Here is a 21,074-nt window from a genome sequence, read left to right on the forward strand (position 1 = left end):
TGGAAAACTGTTGCCTAAATCCCATAGTATAGCACTAGTATTTAATTTTTATTTCTTTGACATCTAGTAAAAAGTACTTTTGACCAAAAGATTACATGGATGCCCTTGCCCTGATAGAGCTGAAATAAATGAGTCTGGTGAAAAAGAAATCTAAACTCACTCTCTTCCTTCCTCCCTCCCCCCTTCCCCTCCTCTTTTCTCCTCTCCCCTCCCCTCTTCTCTCTCTCTCTCTCTCTCTCTCTCTCTTTCTCTCTCTCTCTCTCTCTCTCTCTCTCTCTCTCTCTCTCTCTCTCTCTCTCTCTCTCACACACACACACACACACAACCTTCCCATCTTAATGCCAGTGCCTTTATTGATGATCTCTCATTTGTCCCATATCTGTGTCAGTACACAGTTGTGTGCATATCGTCTCTCCTCCCCCCATCCCATTAGACTGAACTCACTAAGAACAAGGTCTGTCTTTTGCCTTTCATTGTAGCCCCAATGCTTAATGCACATAGTAGGCACTAGATAAATACTTGACTTGACTCCAACTCTTTATTATAGAGGCATTTTAATGTTAGAATTGAAAGGTACCTTAGGGATCATCTTCTCCAATCCTCCCCCACTCCCTTTTCAGAAAGGCCCAGGTGAAGTGACTTGCCTAAGGTCAAACAGCAAGCTCATCAACAAATATATCCCACATTTAAGGATAGGGCAAAAATTACCTTTGGTTTGGGGCTACTTTCCAATCCTAGAAACAAAGTCTGTCAGACCTATCCTAAAGCCCAGTTCCACATCTTCCCTCTGATTAAGCTCCTCAAGGTAGGGTGAAGGAGTATCTTATAAGTGGCTAAGAAGATTCCCAATCTGACCCCTATGCTCCCTTTTCCTGTTCCAGTCTCTGTCCCTAAAAGTCCAGGAGAATGTCCCCAAAAAACAGCACCTATGTTTGATCTTTTAGCCAAAGCCTCTATGACCTAAAATTTATTCCTTGGCCTTTTAGCACAAATATCTAAAAAACATCCTACTTAGGGATTCTGCAGGGGTGGAGGTGGGGGCAAGTTATGTGGATTTCAGAATTCTGTCATTAATAGCTTAGACAGTTGCCTGGGTTACTGAGAAGTTAAATGACTTGCCCAGTCTCACAGCCAGGATGTCAAAGGCAAGACTTGCCAGAACTGAGACCTTCCTTATAAACTATCCCCATACTGTTTCTCAATTAATAGTGGATTAACATTCAACAAATTCTAAAAATATTAAACCAAATCTTAAAGATTACTTATCTGTCTAATATGCTTCATAATTGTTTTGATGGAGAGAAGAAATCACCCGAATAAGTGGAGGCACTATTGGTTCACCAGAGCTCAAAATGAAGATTTTACTCTCTACACTAGATGGTAGCTGGGCCTCCTGCTCCCTGGAATAAATAGGACTGGAATGGGACTCAGATGGGATAGGACCTGCAGCAGGAGCTTTTACCAGGGTACCTCTGGCTCCACCTATTAGACATTCAGCTTTTCCAAGTCTCTATCCAGATGGGAGGTTGTTTTCCATCCCTTTTTTTTTTCCTGTTATTCTCTTTCTGACTTAGCCTATGGGGAAATGTTGCTATAATGTATCCAGCCAGGTAAGAAAGCACTAAGTGACTACAATCTACCACAGCAGGCAGGAATGTTGCCAAGCCGGGAGTCCTCGCCCACCCTGCGCTTTCGATGTTTCCCTCGAGCGTTTCCAGCCCAGCCTCAGCCCCAGCCCGCGGGGCCCCTTTGGACTCTACGGAAGGGCTTGCCCTTTTTTTTTTTCCTGCAGTGATTTACTCTGAGGGCTTCCTCTCCTCGAGCTCCGGGAGTTGCTTGCTCTTTGGATTGCAGGGAGAGTAAACCATCCCTGCTCGAGAGCTCTCCCCAAGACCTGAATCTGGGTGTAAATACTGGCTCCAGGGAATTCTCCTTCCATTTAGGCCTGGAACCAAGCTCAGCAGGGAGGAAAGGGGGAGGGAGGATCTGTGGAATTAAAAGGCAGAGAGGAGATGGGCTGTCTCCGGTCTTATCCCAGGCGGACTGAGTTGTTTCCTTGGTCCCGGTCCTGCCCCTGCAGACAGGTCAAAAGTTCACAAGCTCCTGGACGCAGGAGGGCGGGAGTGGGTAGAAAAAGACCTGGAGTCCGTCCACTGGGTGCACGATCGGTACGGTCTGCATGTCTGGGAAGCTGGCGGTGGCGAGCTCCCAGCGCACCGTACGCACCAGCTCCACCGCAAACAGCTTGAGGATGGCCTGAGCGAGCTCCTTGCCGATACAGCTCCTCACACCGCCACCGAACGGAATGTAGTGGAAGCGTCCGGCCCCCAGATGCTCTTCCCAAGCCGGGTCAAAGCGATCCGGGTCGAATCCCTCGGGCGGGCTCTGGTATACGGCCGCGGTCTCGTGAGTGTCGCGGATACTGTACATCACACTCCAGCCTTTGGGGATCTGGTAGCCCTGTAAAGAGGCGAGGGGGTGGAGGGTCAGCGCCCCGGAGAGGGTTGGCGGAGGTGCTCGGGGAAGAATCAAACTACATAGTGGGCTGGTGGGATGGTAGGGCGGAAAAGAGGTCTCCTTGGGCCCCACTTAGGAGCAGGGGAAAGGTACACACTGAGGAAGATCTGAACTCCGGCCTCGACCTCCATCTCAGCTGAAGGCTGCAAAATCAAGGGGCTTCACAATTCGCTCTCTCTCCCTCGTCCTAATCAGGACATTAAATGGAATCCGATTTGTGAATATTAAACAATTCAAACCCCACTCCTATTCTTAATATAATCTATTTTAATGTTATTTGGTGCTTCCTGGTCTCAGAATTTTCATGGAAAAATTCTAAACAGTGGTGTGCATTACCATTTCGAATTAATGGTGTATCAGAAAATTTCATTATTGTCATTAACCGGTGCCAGGCGTCCCCAAATGGTGCACCGTGCCACACACCACCCTGAGCACCAGAGGGGCCTGTTTTCTAGGGGGCTGAAGGCCACTGAATACATTCAGGCGGCAGAGACTTTTAAGGCCTGGCTACAGTTGGAAGAATTCAACCAATCAACAGTTTCATTCGTTATTAACAGTGATTTGGGACACCCTGCCCGCTTGGTTTGCCATTTGGTGACTCCATCCTCTAGATTTGCATTAAGAGTGGGTGGTGCTATGAGTAAAGCGCTTACAGTTGAATCAAGGAGTGGCTTGTAGGTTCCAGGGTTGAGACAGGCCCGGAAGAAAGAAAGCAGCCGCGCCAGGACCGGGGCAGACCCGGGGCGGGAGAAGTATTTGTTAGAGTACTGGACTAGAACGGTCCGCCCAAAAAAAAAAACACAAACAAACCCGCGGCGTCCTGGGTTGCTAGGCGTACGCCACTTACGTCCAGCTCGAAGGTCTGCAGCGCGGTGCGGTAGCCACCAGACACTGGCGGCAGGAGGCGCAAGACCTCCTTGATTACACAGTCCAGGTAGTGAAGGCGGCTTAGCTTCTCCAGGCTGAGGTCAGGATCGCACTCACATTCCGGCCAGCTCGATGCCTCCAGCCCTGGGGAGGAGCGCTTGAGGTCCGCTCGTCCGGGCTTGGCGTTCGGGCAGCCATTCCCAGGGATCGTTTTCTCTTGCGACTCTGGGGCTACGGGAACGGAACGAGGCTGCAGGAGAGGGCTGGTCTCTCCTCTCACTTCTGGTCTGCCCCCAGGGGTTCTCCGTTTCTGTTCCTTTCTGTGACTCTCCCTTGAATGCAGGTCCTTTTCCAGCCCGGGGAGGTCTGGGAAGCCCGGAGGAGGCCAGCAGGAACACTGTCTGGTCAGTTCGTGAGAAGCCAGCTCCTGTCTGATTTTCTCTATGGAGGCAGGGTATTTCAGGAGGAGGAGGAGGAGGGACGTGCTCGCGCTGGCAGTTGTGAAGAAAGCAGCGAAAATCAATTCTATGGCTGACTCCTGCAAGGCAACCACGAGAGATCTTTAGTTTCCAGTGAGCGGTGTACTCCTTTGATGGGACCCACGAGTTCCAGGAAGTTAGTTGTCTCGGTGTTTCTTCAGTGGGAGTGATTTTTAACCTAACCAGAAGCCGTTGGGGGTCTATATTTTTTTAAACTCGCGTCTATAAAATAGCGCGCTTTGAGATTCACAAAGGACGCTCCTCACAACAGCCCAGTGAGGCAGATTTTAGGAAAGAACGAAAATTGAACCTTTTTCACAACTACAATCCAATTAATTAGGAAAAAAACAATTCCCAGGATTTGGGGAATTAGGGAAAAGCTACGGATTCCCCCATGCTAGGAAGGATTCCCTTTCTCATTTCCTAGCTTTCTTAAGGATTTAGCAGTGACACCTATGCAAAGCCTTTGAAAACCCCCACGTTGTTTGTGCTCTCTCCCGACTCAAATTACCTCGTATTTACTTATCAGTGGACTGCTAGTATATCCCCCATCTGCCGCCTTAAGAGCTAGGACTTTTGTTTTCCCCTTCTTTGTATCCCAATTGAATTGAGATAATATAATGAATGCTTTGAGTTCTTATACCCCTACGAGATTTTAAGATTAATTTAGTATTATGTCGCCGACCCAGTCCAGAGGGGCCCCCCCCGTTTAATCCCGCCATAGTGCGCTCACCAGTCTTTGCTGACCCCACTCCTTCCCTCCTCCAAACAGTCACATACCGCTCCCCTTCCCAGCTGGGCTCTGGGAAGGGTGCTACAAGGCAGGAGAACTGGGTACGAATCCCAGTTCCTTCACTTACTCTCTGTGTCTGATGTTGGACTAGTCATTAGGCTTCTAGGCTTCAAGAGTTGGGCTGATGGTGACTAAGAAACTGTCCAGATCTAAATCTAGATCTATTTCCAGGACATAAGAGAATGAACACTAAGTCAGGTGGACATAGGCAAGCCTGGTGGGAAAGGTTCTCACAAAGAAAACAGGCTTTTAAAAAATCGTCGTCTCTTTGCCCCAGTTGTTCCCACTTAAAGCTGGAAGGGACCAGTCCAATCTCTTCATTTTATGAGGAAACTGACATTTGTATAAGGCTTTCCATATTAGGAAAAGTTTTCACAGCACCGATTTTAGGTAGAGAAAGAAAGGACTGTTATCTCTGTTTTACAGATGATGAAACTGCAGACCAGAAGTGAAGAGACTTGCCCCAGGACGACTGGATAGACAGTCTGCTATCCAGTGACGCTGGCCTCCTAGCTGTTCCTCAAATAAGACACTACCTCTCCCAACTCCATGATATTCACTGTCTGTCCCCCAATTCTCTCCCTTCTCGTCTTTGCCTCCTGGCTTTCCCTGGCCTTCTGCAAGCTTTTTCTGCTGCCTTATTTCCCTCTGTTGATTATATCCAAGTATATATTGTTTGTATAAGTGTATGTCTTCCCCCTGCCCCTACCCTGTGAATTCCTTGAGGGCAAGGATTGTCTTTTGCCTTTCTTTATTCCCAGTGCCTAGCACATAGTAAATGTTTACTGCAGACTGATGATATCAAGTCTTCTGACAATATTAATACTCTACACCACACGATCCACTTCTGCTTGAACTGATTACCTATACCAGCCTCTGGGATCAGTCACCATTCCTTCATACTACAGGGGGGGAAAGAGTCCTCCGGGAAACGCAGGCTTTAACAGCATCTGAACAAACAACGCAGTGGGAAGTCGAAGGATCATGACCAGGTACAACTAGCTTTTTGGGGAACCTACCCTTCCCAAGGGCAGCTAGAGTGCTGGGCCTGCAGTCAGGAAGACTCGTCTTAGTGAGTTCAAATCTGGCCTCAGACATTTATTAGCTGTATGACTCTGGGCAAGTACTTACTTCACCTTGTTTGCCTCAGTTTCCTCATCTGTAAGATGAGCTGGAGAAGAAAATGGCAAACCCCTCCAGTATCTTTTTCAAGAAAATCCTAACTGAAACGATTAAACAATAACAAACCTCCCTTCCCAGGAGGTTCTCTGGGGAGAAAATAATGGGAGAACATGTTTCCCACTATCTTTGTGGCTGATTCACTCAGAAGATTAAGCAGACAACAGGAAATGTCATTAGGCAGAAGGAACTTAACACCTAAGGGGAAAAAGCAACTGAGATTCACCTGACAGGACCCAATCAAAATTCCCAAAGCCTGTGTCCTGGGCTCATTAGGCAGGGCCCTCCAGGGCAGTGCAAAGGGCTTGTGTGAGGGAGCTGACTTTAGATTCACGCATATGCCAGACAGTTCCAGGGACACCTGTATCTTAGGACAGGGGCTTTGTGGTTCCTCTCCAGCCCAGACACAAACTACATCTTTGAGGAACTGAAGGCTTTTAATAGATCTGCCTATCAAGGGTGGGGAACCTTTGGCTTGGAGGCCACATGTGGCCTTCTAGGTCCTCTAGTGAGGCCCTTTGACTGAATCCCTCATGATGGCCTTGAGGCCAAAGGTTCCCCACCCCTAGCCTAGCTACTAAAGGTGATGTGGAAACCTGAGACAATTTAAATTCAAGCTAAAAACATGTTTAGGTTATTTGGAGATTAAGCTGAATGTATGCAAACTCAGGAGACGGTAAACCCCTTAAGGGCCGGGGGCTTTGATTTTTTTTTTCTTTGTATACCCTGCACCCAGGCAACATCTTCCAAATGAGTAGATACCAATGAACTGAAATGAACTAGTTGAAAGCCAATAACACACAAGGGGCACCATTTTTAAACCTCTTTAAAAGAAGTCACAGTAAGTAGCAGAGTTAGAATAAAAGCCAAGTCCTCTGATTCCAAAGCCAGCTCTCTGCCCTGTACCTATCGCCCTGGCTCTCAACCTGCAAAGGGAAGTGCATAATTGAGGCATTTGTGTGACTAATTCATGACAAAGACTTTCAACTAGATCATTTGTGTGGAAGCATAAGAAAATAACCTTAAGGCAAAGGGCCTAGATTCCCAGATGGTCCTGGAGGGAAAGATGAGGAAAGAGTATGGGGAAAAAAAAGTTAGGTAACCTACTATGTTCTGTTACTTGGGTGTGTGTGTGTGTGTCCTTGGTGAAAACATTTCCTTTCTCTAGTTGGCTTCCTCATCTATAAGAAAAGAGGGTCGAAGTGGATAGAGCACCGGCCCTGAAGTCAGGAGGACCTGAGTTCAAATCTAGCCTCAGACCAAACACTTGACGAGTACTAGCTATGTGACCCTGGTCAAGTCACTTAACCCCAATTGCCTTAATAAGAGAGAGAGAGAGAGAGAGAGAGAGAGAGAGAGAGAGAGAGAGAGAGAGAGAGAGAGAGAGAGAGAGAAAAGGGCCCTTCCCTTTCATCTGTAAAACTCTGATGCTGATAACCTAAATGGAGTAAATGCAAATTAACCCAAATGGAGTAAATGCAAATTAAGAGGGTAGGAAAGAAAGGTTCCAAAGAAGTTGAGGAAAGAGGAATGGAAGAAAGGACATTGTCATCTCTGACCTTCTCCAACAGAGTCAACAAGCCTAGCACAGTACCTAGCATACAGTAGATGCTTAATAATGACTTGTTGATCTATTATTAGGCTCTGTGTGCTGCAATGGATAGATACATGGATTTGAAGTGAAAAGTCCTGGGTTTGAATTCTAGCTATGCCATTTACTACCAGTGTGACCTTGGAAAATATAATTTGTGAAATACAGTTTATAGTCTTACTTGAACTTTGCATATCTCCTGAAATAGTACCCAGCCTTTGCATGGTTGTGCCCCTCACACACACACAGTAATCAGTTTTTGAATTGCAAGAATAAAATAAACCAAACAATCCTTCTACATATCAAAAAGTCCATCTAAGAAATTTGCAATTTTAGCTCCTAAGAACAAGTAAAATAGCCTATTCCAGGTACAATACAGTTAAACCTCAGTCCATCAAGTAATTAAATTTATTTTATTTGGGTTTTTTTTTAGGCAATTGGGGTTAAGTAACTTGCCCAGGGTCACACAGCTAGTAAGTGTCAAATGTCTGTCTGAGACCAGATTTGAACTCAGGTCCTCCTGATCTGAGGGCTGGTGCTCTATCCACTGCACAATCTAGCTGCCCCCAATTAAATTTATTTTTAAAAGTATTATTATCTAAAGACTCCAGCTTCTGGAATAAGAACTCAGTATTTAACAAAAACTGCTGGCAAAACTGGAAAATAGTATGGCTGAAACTAGGCATTGACCAACATCTTACACCCTATACCAAGATAAAAATCAAAATAGGTACATGATTTAGATATAAACACTGATACTATAAGCAGACTAGGAGAGCAAAGAATAGTATACCTATCAGATCTATGGAGAAGGGATGAATCTATGACCAAACAGGAGATAAAGAACATTATGAAATGCAAAATAGATGACTTTGATTACATTAAATTGAAAGGGTTTTGCACAAACAAACCCAATGCAACCAAGTTTAGAAGAGAAGCAGAAAGCTGGAGAACAATTTTTACAGCCAGTGTCTCTAATAAAGCCCTCATTTCTAAAACATATAGAGAACTGAGTCAAATTGATAAGAATACGGGTCATTTCCTAGTTGATAAATGGTCAAAGGGTATGAACAGACAGTTCTCAGAGGAAGAAATTAAAGCTATCTATAGGCGGATGAAAAAATGCTCTAAATCACTATTGATTAGAGAAATGCAAATGAAAACAACTCTGAGGTATCACATCACACCTATCAGATTGGCCAACATGACAAAACAGGACAATGATAAATGTTGGAGAAGATGGGGGAAATAGGAACATTAAAGCATTGTTGGTGGAATTTTGATCCAACCATTGTGGAGAGCAATTTGGAATTATGCCCAAAAGGCTATAAAATTGTACATACCCTTTGACCTAGCAATAGCACTTCTAGGGCTCTATCCCAAAGAGACCGTACAAAAGAGAAAAGGACCCACATGTACAAAAATATTTATAACAGCTCTTTTTGTGGTGGCAAAGAATTGGACATTGAGGGGACACCCATCAATTGGGGAACGGCTGAACAAGCTGTGCTGTATGAATGTAAATAGAATATTATTGTGCTATAAGAAATGATGAGCAGGCAGATTTCAGAAAAACCTGGAAAGACTTATATGATCTGATGCTGAGTGAAGTGAGCAGAATCAGGAGAACATTGTACACAGTAACAGCCACCCTGTACAATGACTGACTTTGATAGACTTAGCTCTTCCCAGCAATGCAAGGATCTAAGACAACTCCAAAAGACTCATGATGGATAATGCTATCCACATCCAGATAAAGAACCATGGAGTCTGAATGCAGATTGAAGCATGCTAGTTGCTCTCCTTTTCTTTTTGTTGTTTTGTTTTGTTTCTTCTTTCTCGTGGTTCCTCCCATTAGTTCCAGTTCTTCTTTACATCATGACTAATGTGAAAATATGCTTAATATGAATGTATAAGTAGTGCCTATATCAGATTGCATGCCATCTTGGGGAGAGGGAAGAAGAGGAAGGGGGAGAAAATTTAAAACTCAAAATCTTACAGAAGTGAATGTTGGAAACTAAAAATAAATTGTTTTTTTAAAAAGGTATTTATTTAAACACTTTTGCCAGGTACAGTGCTAGGTGCTGTGAGACATAAATTTTAAAAATAATGAAGCAATGCCTGCCTTCAAGGAGCCTGAAATCTTCAGGGAGAATAAAACTAATATCATAGTTAAAATCCAACTAATAAGGTAGAATTTTTAAAAAAAATTCTGATGAGTCAAGTATAAAGAAAATGGGCTCATAATAGGAATTTTAAAAAGTAGATTAATGGTGTACCTTGAGGATTAATCAATCAAGAATTAATTGTCAGGAACAAGTAGTCCCTCCTCTCAAGGAGTTTATATTCTATTTGGACTATTTAGCCCTGTCTTCTCCATTCCTGGCAGCTCAATACAGTAAGAAAGGCATGGGACTGGGAGTCCTCAATGATATCTTGTCCCTGCTACCTAACTCATGCACCTCTCTGAATCTTACCTGCTTTGTCTGCCTCTCTGGGCTGTTGTTGGGACCAGCAAAAAAAAAAAAAATTAAAAGGATAAAAGAAAAACTGCCTTGTATGACAGTAGAAGCCCTTCACGCTCTGGCTCTAGATCTGACCAGATTCACTTCATAATTCTCTCACACAGGCCACATTCAAGCCAAACTGACCCACTTCCTTGTCCCCACATGTGACATTCCATGACCCCCTCCTATCTTCATATGAAGAATCACAGTACTCAGAATGCTATCCCTCCTCACTTGTGATTTTTGAATTTCCTCCTTCAGGGGGTCTTTCCTGACTGTCCCAGTATTAGTATTCTCTCCACTCCCCAAAATTACTTTGTATTTACTTTTTATTTATTTTTGTATCTACTTATCCTAAACCTGTTGTTTCCTCCTCCATAAAAATGCATGCTCCTTGGGGACAAGGACTGTTCCATTTTTGCTTTGTATCTCCTACAGTCTGACCCAGTGGTTTACACCTAGTAGACGATTTAGAAAAATTTGATGAATTGGATAGAATTGAATGGGGGGGCAGGGAGGGTGGGAAGGTCTCACCGGATTCAAGGTTCCCTCTAGTCTATGGTTCTGTGAATGTTGGATACCAGACCAGAAATGGTTATGCTACTTTTAGAGGCATTGTTGTTTAATACAAAGAAGAAAGGACTTGGAAGAATATCTGCATTTGGATCCCAGCTTTTAAACTTAACAGCTACTATCTTGAGTATAGACTCATAAATTCACAACTAGAGGGAACCTGAGAAATCATAGATGCCAAGCCCTCATTTAACATAGTAGGCATATAATAAATACTCTACTGAACTGCATTCTCACAACCAAATGCATATTTCTGGGTGTGTAATGTAAGGCAAAATCATACTTTTTGGGTACTTAAGGTAAGCAGTTTTCTTATTTGTAAAATGGGAAGAATAATACCTGTACAAGGGACTTAGTTTTATTATGAGAATCAAATGAAAATATGTGAAAATAGTTTATATCAGTAAAGCACTGTACTAAAGTCATTATTGCCCAGAATAGAGGACTTTTCACTTACTTGAAAAGACCCCACATTCTCTGTTATCCCTATGGATTTATCTGAGAAACACAAGCCTTGGGTCTAAGTTCTTTCTTTGCCTCCAAGTTTCAGGTTAGAAAGGCACGGATTATCCTTAAGAAAAGACCCACCCAATCAGATAGGGCTCCTGGGATAGTGGGTTCCTTCCCAATTTCCATTGGGTATCCATGTCGTGTTTTCAGTGTGGGATGCAGTTGAGGTGAAGCCTATTCTACAGTCAATGAGCTTTGTCTCCTGGACTTAAAAAAAATTTTAGACAACAGAGCTCTTTACCCATGCCTACAGATCCAGATAATCTTCCATCTCCTTTTCCTCCCCTTCCTTCCTCAGTCCCTGGATCTGTAACCCTGGAGCTGCTCCCGTACCTTCAGTTCCTGCATGGTGAGTTCCCAGCCTTGTTCTTTGGCACTGTTGATGATGAAATCCAGAGCATCCTTCTGTCCTCCAGGCTCTTCCCTCTGCAATTTCTCCAAAATGGCTTTCTCCATGTGCTCATGAAGTAGGTCTCTGGCTCGGATTCCCTAAGGCGAGGGAGGTATGCAGGGAAGCCCTTCCTCTTTTGCTTTGGCAGGGGATCTAACATACCCACTCTCCACACCATCTTTTCCATGCATGGTCCTTTGAGACCAAGTCTTTGGCTTTGCTGACTATCCCATAGCTTTCTCTCCTCAGGCTTCCTTCTTCCCCAACTCCTCTTTCATTCCTAAACCAGAGGCCCAGGGCCTGCCTCCAATCCCTCAGACCTCAGACCCTGCTGATCCCCAGGGAAATCTGGAATAAAGGATTGGTACTGGGACTTCAAATAATTCCAAGAAAGCAGAATGAAGAGGGAGGCAAATGAGATGGGGTAAGCCCTGGTAGAAATGTCTCAAAGGATCTCTCTTGGATAAAATCCCTTCTGATCCTGTACTTGTCCATACAAGGAGTCCACCTTTTCTCTAGCCTTTAAAAGAAGGATGGATCAGAAGTTTCCATACTAGATCCTGATGTTAACAGAAATCCAGGCACTAATATGGATCCTAATTTTGAACAGTGGGAGGAAATTCTGACTTTTGTGGAAGAAACATCAAAAACCTTAGAGGGTCCTGTGGGTATGGAGGAAGGTATCCTGCTCTGTGGAGAGGGGTCCCTCCAGCAGCTAGGGGATAGGGCAATGAACCTGGCAGGAAAGCAGCTGAGAGTAAAGTACAATGCAGAGCTTAGGTAAAGAGAGAAGAATGAAATGTGTAATTATTAGAGAAGGATGGCCTGGAAAAGTAGAATTGCTGGACTAAGAAGGGGTCTGAATCCCAGCCCTCATAATATGTGACAATAGATAAGGCACTTAAATTAATCTACACCTGGGTTCCTACTTTATCCCTAAAATGGGAATAAACACTTGTACTACTTACTTCAGAAGGTTGTCTTAAAGCTCAAATGAGGTAATATTTATAAAGTACTTTGCAAACCTTTAAAAATCTATATAAATGTCAGCTATTATTGTTTTCATTCTGTCCAACTAGAAACCAGGCAAGTCACAAAGGAGGAGTTAGGAGCCTATGGAATCATCTCAGGGAAAACCAGTTTAATTTTATCAGGTAATTAGCCGGCAACAGAGAGTAGGAAGAAGTGTGGTGGAGGTATTAAAGAGTTTATTGTGCTCTTTATTGCTAAGAGATGAGATAGTGCTTTACTGGCGGCCAGCCCGATATGGGTTTGGGGTCTCAGTTACCTGTGGCCATAGGTTTTCACAATAGCTACTTGCCCCTGTTTGATGCCTGGGGAGTTGCTCCCCAGCTTCCCCCAAAACAAGTGAGATGGGAAGAAATCTCAGGCTCCTGACACTGACCCGAGGAGCCCGAGGGAGAGAAGCCAAGTACAAGTCTCTAAGGACTAAGGGCTGAGTGCCAAAAAAAAAAAAAAAAAAAAAAAAAAAAAGCTGGTAAAGAGATCTTAGCCGGAAGGGAATTCCCACACCTGGGAATGTTTTCCAGTAGGATGACAGGTTCTTTTCTGAGATTATGGATTTAAATTTTTTAAATAGATGTTTATATGGCACTTTAGTGTTTTCAAAGTGTTTTATATGTTATCCTCACAGATTCTATTATCATCTTACTTCACAGATGAAGGGGCTGAGGCTGAGAGAAATAAAGTCACTTGCTGAGGGTCATACAATTAGTAGCTGTCTGCTCTCGGCGTTCCTAATTCCAAGTATTCTGCGCTAAACTTGCCGATCTCCCCGAAGATGCCTTCTCCAGATCACCGATTTGGAGCTGGAAAAGGCCAGACATCTGCCCTTCAAGGCACCTTGGGGAGAACAGAGATCTCACGGTCTAAGGATAGGAAGTTCTGAGAGTGCGTTCTACAAGGGAAAGAATCCAACCGGCTTGAGCTTCCCCAGAGTCAGGAGGGGAATGACCGGAGCGCTCCCCAGGATTGAGTCTGAGAAAGAGACCTGGGAAGACATCGCTCTCTCTCAAGCAGTCCTAATCTTCCCCCAAGTAACTTGGCTCATGCTTTCCCCAGTTTTGGCGGCTAGGGACCTAGTTCCCGGATACAAAGACCTTCTCCCCCGACTCCAGACTTTCCCAATGCTCGCTGACTAGAGTTCCTTGACCAGCCCAAGCAAAGAAGGGCATCACAGTACCTTGCGCAGACCGCTGAAGGGGACGTCCAGAGGCAAAGAAAAGAGGTTTTCCACGAGTTGCTCGAACGTCTTTGCCAGCTCGTTGCATTCGCCTTCGTCCAAGCGCAGACCTAACAGAATCCGCGCGGCGATGCGGAAGGTCAAAGCCTTAGCGGCTGAGTACACCGAGACTGGTCCAGGGACCCCGCACCAAGCCCAAAGTTCCCGCCGCAGCGTGGTCTGGATGCGCGGCATGTAACTTTCTAGTGCTGCGCGGCTGAATACTCGGGCCAGAATCTGTAGCGGAACGCGGCAGCTCTGAGTCCATCAGCCTGCCGCTGTGCTAGGGGCGCTAAAGGAATCATTCCCTCCCCAAGACTCCACCTTAGCTCAGGAGCTATCCTGCAGTCTAGTCTCTTACTCTTTTGGGAAAATCGAAAAATTAAGCCGTCTTGATACTCTCACTCCCTCCTAAGCCAGCCTAACTCCTTCGCGCTTGCGCTAAACTAGCCGATCTCCCCGAAGATGTCAGGCAGGGCCAGATCTACCCAACGTGCCTCCAGCTGTAAAGTTCGGGCACCCTAGGATTCCACTCTGATCGCCTACCCAGACCCGAAGTGCGTTCCTCTCTCGGACTGACCGACCTAGCTCTCACCTTGCGCCGCTGTCGGTGGGGCTCCCCTACTGCGCCCAGAAGCGTGTGAGAGCCCAGCAGGATGCGCGCGCTCTGAGGCCATTGGCTGCTCACCAGGCGGTGCTCGCCGAGAAGGATGGTGCGCACGTTTTGGGCGCCGCTCACGCGGATCAATGGTTTGCCCAGCAGGTGCGTTTTGAATACTGTCCCATAGCGCTCCCGACGAGAGCTGTGAAACCTGGAGCCCTAAGATTGGGAAGCGACGGGAACAAAGAGCATCGGAGAGGCAAGAGGATTGGGGGACGGCGAGAGGTCACCCGCTAAGATGGGATGTCCCCCACCTCCATCCCTTGACTTGGGCTCTAGATTAGGAAGTTAGAGGGCTCTGAAAAGCCTATGCTGTTAGTCCTACTGGGTGACTCCTATCCCAGGGGTGGAGGTAGGGCTGGAAAGAAGAGGTTCCGACATCCGATCCCCAGAGTACGTAGGCTTGATAAGGGAAACTGCAGCTTTCCTTAAGGAGGCAAGAGAGAAGGGGGCAGGAGGGAATGTGCACACAGGACAGTAATGAATGCAGTGTGAAAGAAAAAGACTACTTACCTGAACTAGCCAGTGCAACGTCTCCCCAAAAAAGGGCCATCCCATAGAACCCTTGGGAAGAGGCAGAGAGCATGCCCGATCTCTGCTTAAAGTCCAGCGCAAGGTCCAGAGGTGTTGTGCCAGGCTAAGCAGCAGCCCCAGGGACAGTATGGCAGTCAATGCAGCTTCCACCATTGATAGACTGCTCATCCCCAGCGGAAACATTTTCTGCCTCCAAGATTGAGAAGTCAGGTGGGGCAGGATCACAGAATCCAGACGACAGTGTGCAAAAGAACAGTAGCCCCTTGGAGCAGAGGGAAGGGCAGGGGCATCGGTCCCCAGGGAACTCAGGAGCCAAAAGATTCTATGCAAAAAGCCCTTCCTAGATGTGATGTCTTTAAATGACCCCGTGGCTTAGGGGACAACCTGTAATTCAAGGACTCTTGGCCATAGGTAAAGACCAACCACGTCCCACGTTTTTAATTATTTCCTTTTTCGTTAACCAGGTGATCATATTGAAAGACTGCTCGACATACCCTGACCTCCTTCGATGCCTCAAATGTCTACCAATGAAAGTCAGTGATGAAAACGTCCGAAGACGTTCCTCCGGAGAGGAGAGGCTATTACCAACCTCCCCCCCTCCCCAAACACACACACACATTATCTGCAGAACGACAGTCAAAACCCAGAAAAACACCAGGCGAAATTCACCTGATTCAAATCAACAAGGGATAACTGAGAAGAGAAACTCACCCGGCTGCTAACGATCATAAAGACAAGGAACTGTCCACGAAAATAAACACACACGTCCTGGCCTTTCTTATCTGTTAACCATACCGACTGCCTAGATGGCTTCTTACTATTCGATCCACCTTCACAGATGACGTCTTCATGCATATTTAAGGAGCTTGCAAACTGTAGTGATTGGAGGCAGTGGAAAGAGTGTATATTGATGAAAAAATACATAGGCTTTTGTGACAGCTCCTAAGCAGGGGCCCTATAGGCGCCTGACTGGGCAATCAGATAATAAGAACAGCAGATTGGCAGTTTGACTTTCGTGGCAGGGGCGGAGCTTTTCTGACTGGATTCCTCCTGACACTCACTCAATGTGAGTCAAGGGGGGTCGAGGTGAGGGTGGGGAGGGTCAGGCTCTCCCCTAAGAGCAGAATCTCTGGCTTCCCAAATCACTTAGAGCTTCCTATATCTTACAACTTCAGACAAACCTAGTTCCAGGCAAAGACAGCTAGCTCTGGTCCGACCCTGACACTTGGGGAATATGAAGCAAGCTTGGGATCCTAAGATACTTCTCAAAAATCTCAAGTGTCCTGCAATTAGGATCAAGCACTTTCTCTTTTTGTTCCTTTTCTTTTTAGAAAGGCAGGTGATTGGGTACTCCTGCAGGAGCTCCTGCCCCCAGAAAGCCTGCTCCTGGTTCTGATAATGTTGTTAGTTTGCTCCACAGTCTGGACTTTTTTTTTTGTGTACATTGTGTCTCAGATGTCATTGAGGTAGTAAAGAAAGAAAAGTGGTCCTCTTCAGGGAACTCCCTTGGTAGCTCTCTAGGTATTGCCCTAGGATGCCCTAGGATGCTTTGGTACCAGACAAGGACGACTTCTTCTTATCCTACATTTGGCTACTTGTGTCCATCATGTCTGCCCTTAAAGAAGCAGTAGAGACTCCAGCATTCCCTGCTTCCACTCCTGAGGGCCTTTAAAATCCCTAGATATTCCCACAATCCACCAGGACAGATGCCTTCAAATGTCAGTAGGTTCCAGGATACTGTGGAAGGATACATTATGTGACATACCAATCCTGAGCCTCAGCTCTGAACCAAATCCAGGGGTCCCTTTGTCTCAAATTTGGGGCAGGTTTGCTATGTTGCTATGATGGTTGAGGGCTAGAGAGGCATCTGGGGTATTCATTACCCATCTGAACCATCTGTACTCAACTTCAGCCCTGAATTTCTGGGCAGAGGAAGCTAGAAAAGAACTTGAATTAGTGTTTTGAGTGCATCTTTTTCTGTGGCATCTTCTTTTTGCTGCTACTTCCCACCTCAGATTGCTATTCTATTGTTTAGGGGGATTTCCCAGCATATTACTTCTCCATTATATAAATTTTTTCACAGCATATTTTAGGGTAGCAGATAAGTATGAGAACAAAAGCCCATTTCTTTGATAGTAATCCTAACTTCATCCTCACACAACTGTTGGAAAGGGAGCATTATTTTTGGATACCAAAGAAAAAAGGCATTTCCTGAATTCAACATCAGCTATCATCTCATAAATGTAAATATTTCAGAAAGCAATGAATGGCAATAACAACGAGTTTTCAACAACTTGTTCAACATTTTTAATATTTCATCACAAAATCAAGAAATTGATTGTACATACATTTTACAGAGTCAAGTATGAGTTTCTCATAAGCACAAATCCAGAAAAAATGCAAAGGAGATTATATAACATGATAAGAAATGCAAGAAACATTCTCAATTCTCAAAAAATAAGGGTAAGATTTATCTTGGACCATGGATAACATAGAGAGGAAAATGTACATTCTTTCTATGTTTTCCATAGTTCATTTGGCTTGTAATTTTTCTGTTCCCATAGGGAGAATACATTGCTGAGATCACAGTGGTGACTATTTTATGTGCAAACATATTCATACCAGCAGAGGCTGCAGATTAGATTGTTAGTTCTTATTCTTTCTTTTAAATTTTACCAAAAAACCTAGAGTGAGATTGGCTCTAAATGGTATAGTTAGAAAGATTAACCCTGAGGAACAGAAACAAAAATGCATCTTTAGAGAGTCCAAACAATTAATCTTCACATTCAAATACTATTAAATGAAATCACCCAAGTAGAACAAAGAGTGTATAGTCTTACTCTGAGTAAATATCAAGTTTGGCTTCAGGTACCTTTAAAGATTTCTCTAATCCTCCTTAAAAATAGCCCAATTAGAAAGCTTTGCCATCTTAAAACATACAGTGGTGAAAATATAACAAAAAGTCATAAAACGACAATGAATACTTTACTATCAGGCATTATCTATTACTGTATTTAGAAACCAGGCACTGATGAAAAACAGGTTACTCAAATGTAACTAGAGAAAAATACTTGCTAGAAGGGTTATATATTTTGAAAAACATATTTGCAATTCATTTGTTTCATGTACAATTTGATTAACCTGATTTTATATTTTACAGTCATAACTTTTCCTGATGATGAAAAAAGTCATCAATGTACTGTTTACCATATACAAAATAGTATTCAATTATTTAAAAATACATACAAATGACAGTCATTACAGTCTTCCTGTGTAAGCCTTCATCAATATCCTTTTTCTACAGTTTATCTGTAATCAGCAAACCAAAATGTCCAAAACATGACCAGTGCTTGTAAAGTAGAAGTATTGGCTAATTGGCACCAATGGAGAAAAGTGCTATAACTTTTATGTATGCTGTGACATACCATTGACTAAACTTCGAAGCTGCCTCACAACTGTCTCTATTAGCTTCTGCTTGTCTCGATCATTCTTCCTGAACTGAGCAAATATATTGTTTTTTTTGTTGGTATCCTTCATCCTGGAAAATATGTAAATTTTTTTTATGTAAAAAGGCAATTAAAAATTATTCTAGTTCAAATTAAACACTTCTCAGTGCTGAGTCAAAATGTCACAAATTAAATATCTTACTTAACATGCTTTGAATTCTCTTACATTAATCGGAGTTTTAGGCTTAAACTATTCTTTTAAGAAAACACATGCTCCTGGCAAAAATGTTTTTAATTTTTTGAGCAACCACTCATCATCCACATTAATAATTTTAAATGTTATAGCTATTATAAAAATATGTAAGCTTACTCATTCAATGACAACATAGTTCCATTAAGTATGTTAAAATACATACCCTCTATGGACTCTGCGAATCACATTCACAGCGAGACAAGATGAAAGGAAAAATAACATTAGAAAATTTAAAACCACAAACTTTTGCTTTAGTGGTATGTCTTATACTGTAATTTGTTACTGAAGCAAATTTATGTTGAATATAGGCCTACTTATTTTTCACAAATTAAATTAACTGTAGGAGTTTTAATTATGAGAGGATAAGGGTATTTAAAAATTTAACTCTAAATTGATGATGTTTAGGGTGATACCTAACAATGAAATGACAAAGCAAAAAGACAAGTTCATCTCATTTTAAAGAGAAGATAGTGACTAAAACTGGTATTTTTTTTTAGTTAAAAAAAGTACTGTGCAGATATTCTCATTTCTTGCCATCTAATACAAATTTTTATTTCAAACCTTCGATTTTTAGACCTACAAAAAACTTAAGTTAAAAAAAAAAGGGGCCACAGGCACAACAGAATTTGATAGCACTGATGTAAAATATTCTAATTTCTGGGTCATATCTGGCAAATATTTCTACCTTATTCTGTTTTAAAACCTTTCTGCAAATATCTTCAATTCTTGTATCCTATGCCAGTTTCTAATGAAGACTAACATCTTGTTAAATATACTGCTGATCAGATTACAAGATGAGCTAATTTGCTGTTGATCTCAAAACAAGTAGAAATATTTAAATAACCACAGTAGCACTGGTGAAAGGGAGATTTGCTTTTTGTTCCTTGATAGGGATTACATTTTTTAGCTTAGTTTAGACATACCCCTTTTATTGGTATAAATCAATCCATTCTTAGCTTTGTCACCAAATCTAAAATGTTAAAATATTCAACAAAAAATTTTCAGCATACATACTCACTTCTCCAAAAGAGTAAGGGCTGTATTTGGATTTACTCGAAGGTATTTAGAAGCTGGTTGTCCATAGTCAGCTAAGTAAGTAGACCAGTCCCAAACCATAAAGAGGTCAAGAAGCTGATGTGGGGAATTAAAACACAAGCAAACAAAAAAAAAACCAGACTTTTATCCATTTCCCAACAGCAGAACATATATAGTAAATACATTATCCTCAATCCATTGTACTAGAGGCTTAATTTTACTGAAAATGAATGGGACAAATTTCAAACATTTCATTCACAATCTCTATCACAAATAGTAACATGAGTCATTCTACTTTTAAAAATATTTAAAACTGACATGTTATTTTTCTCTTATAAGTCACAGGAATTTTTTTTAGCTAAAACTCATTTTAAAGTAAATATAGTAATAATAGTTTACATTAATATACGTTATAAACATAAAACAATTTCACTTTTGTAATATTTTTCCATCTTTAACAAAATATAATTTATAAAGGCCCTAGTGTGCTGACTATAGCTAATTAACTAAGAAATTTAAAATATTTTAATTGAACTTTATTTCTAGAAGGTAAGTATATTTATCTTTCAAAGAAACAGTTTGCACCTAGATTTTCTCCAAAGTAATTTAAACCAGAAGCTCAGATAATCTCAATTAAGTGCATTTAACAACCCCTGCTGGATTCTCCATGGTGATAGATCCTCAGTAATATTATGAAACTGAAGATTTCAAGATTTTGCCTGTTAACTCTGACAGATAATTCTGTATAAACAAAACTTTAATAAAAAAAAAAACTTGTTTTCTATAGTATTTTTAAATTGACTATTTGCTTTATAAACTATAAACAGTTAGGACTGTTGTCAAATATGAAAGTAATCTTTTAAAAGCCAATGCAGTGTCTAACTAAAGCACAGAACTCTTTATCCAACTTTAAAGCCCTAATCCCCTTTAAGCCATTTAAAACCAACTTCCTATCCCCATTTGAATTGTTTCAGTAAGCTAAATGCTTTACTTGCTATCTTCCTTCAGTTTCATATTATTCTTTCTTTTTGTTTTAACTTACTTTATAAGTAAGAGGCCTGTCAGTTTTGTTTCCAAATGAAGAAAGGAAACATTTGCATTTACTCACAGGATATGTGAGCTGACCCACTGATTTAGGGGATAAAACCTCTGGAGTGATTAAAGACATCCAAAGAAGCTGCAAATAACAAGTTCTTCCTTGAGAAAGTACAGGAAACATTTTACAATTTTTTTATTGTTCTTTGGGCATAATTTCTTATAGTAATCCTTATAATATTATGGTATTTCATGAGTTACAGTCATCTATCCAATTTGAAATTTATGATACAGATTTTCTGTATAATGAGAGGGTTAGAATAAATGACCTATAAGGTATCTTCCAGTTCAAAATCTATGAACCAAAAGTCCTATGAAGTAATAGGATTAAAATCTATTTTATTAATTTCTGTAAAGGAGTAAAATGCAAAGGCACTACAGAACCAACAGTAGAAAGAGAC

General features: G+C 42.5%; 2 protein-coding genes across 2 annotated transcripts in view; both read right to left on the reverse strand.

Moving 5' to 3' along the window:
• Positions 1-337: 337 nt before the first annotated feature.
• On the reverse strand, positions 338-15,042 carry CYP26C1 (cytochrome P450 family 26 subfamily C member 1). The gene is made up of 6 exons (XM_020964137.2): positions 14,824-15,042; positions 14,245-14,469; positions 13,611-13,886; positions 11,350-11,505; positions 3,365-3,922; positions 338-2,460 (listed from the first exon to the last, which is right to left on the reverse strand). Exons 1-6 carry the CDS (start codon positions 15,025-15,027, stop codon positions 2,086-2,088), a joined length of 1,794 nt encoding a protein of 597 aa, XP_020819796.2. The 5' UTR covers positions 15,028-15,042; the 3' UTR covers positions 338-2,085.
• A 2,085-nt stretch (positions 15,043-17,127) lies between these two features.
• The window catches only part of EXOC6 (exocyst complex component 6), a 210,049-nt gene continuing 206,102 nt past the window's right edge, over positions 17,128-21,074 (reverse strand). Inside the window, 2 exon segments of the mRNA XM_020964121.2 lie at positions 17,128-18,382; positions 19,562-19,674. Of these exon segments, the coding sequence (XP_020819780.1) occupies positions 18,250-18,382; positions 19,562-19,674 (246 nt within the window). The 3' untranslated portion in view covers positions 17,128-18,249.

The sequence above is a fragment of the Phascolarctos cinereus genome, unplaced genomic scaffold (genome assembly GCF_003287225.1).
Source record: "Phascolarctos cinereus isolate Bilbo 61053 unplaced genomic scaffold, phaCin_HiC Scaffold_3;HRSCAF=262, whole genome shotgun sequence".
Classification (NCBI taxonomy): Eukaryota; Metazoa; Chordata; class Mammalia; order Diprotodontia; family Phascolarctidae; genus Phascolarctos; species Phascolarctos cinereus.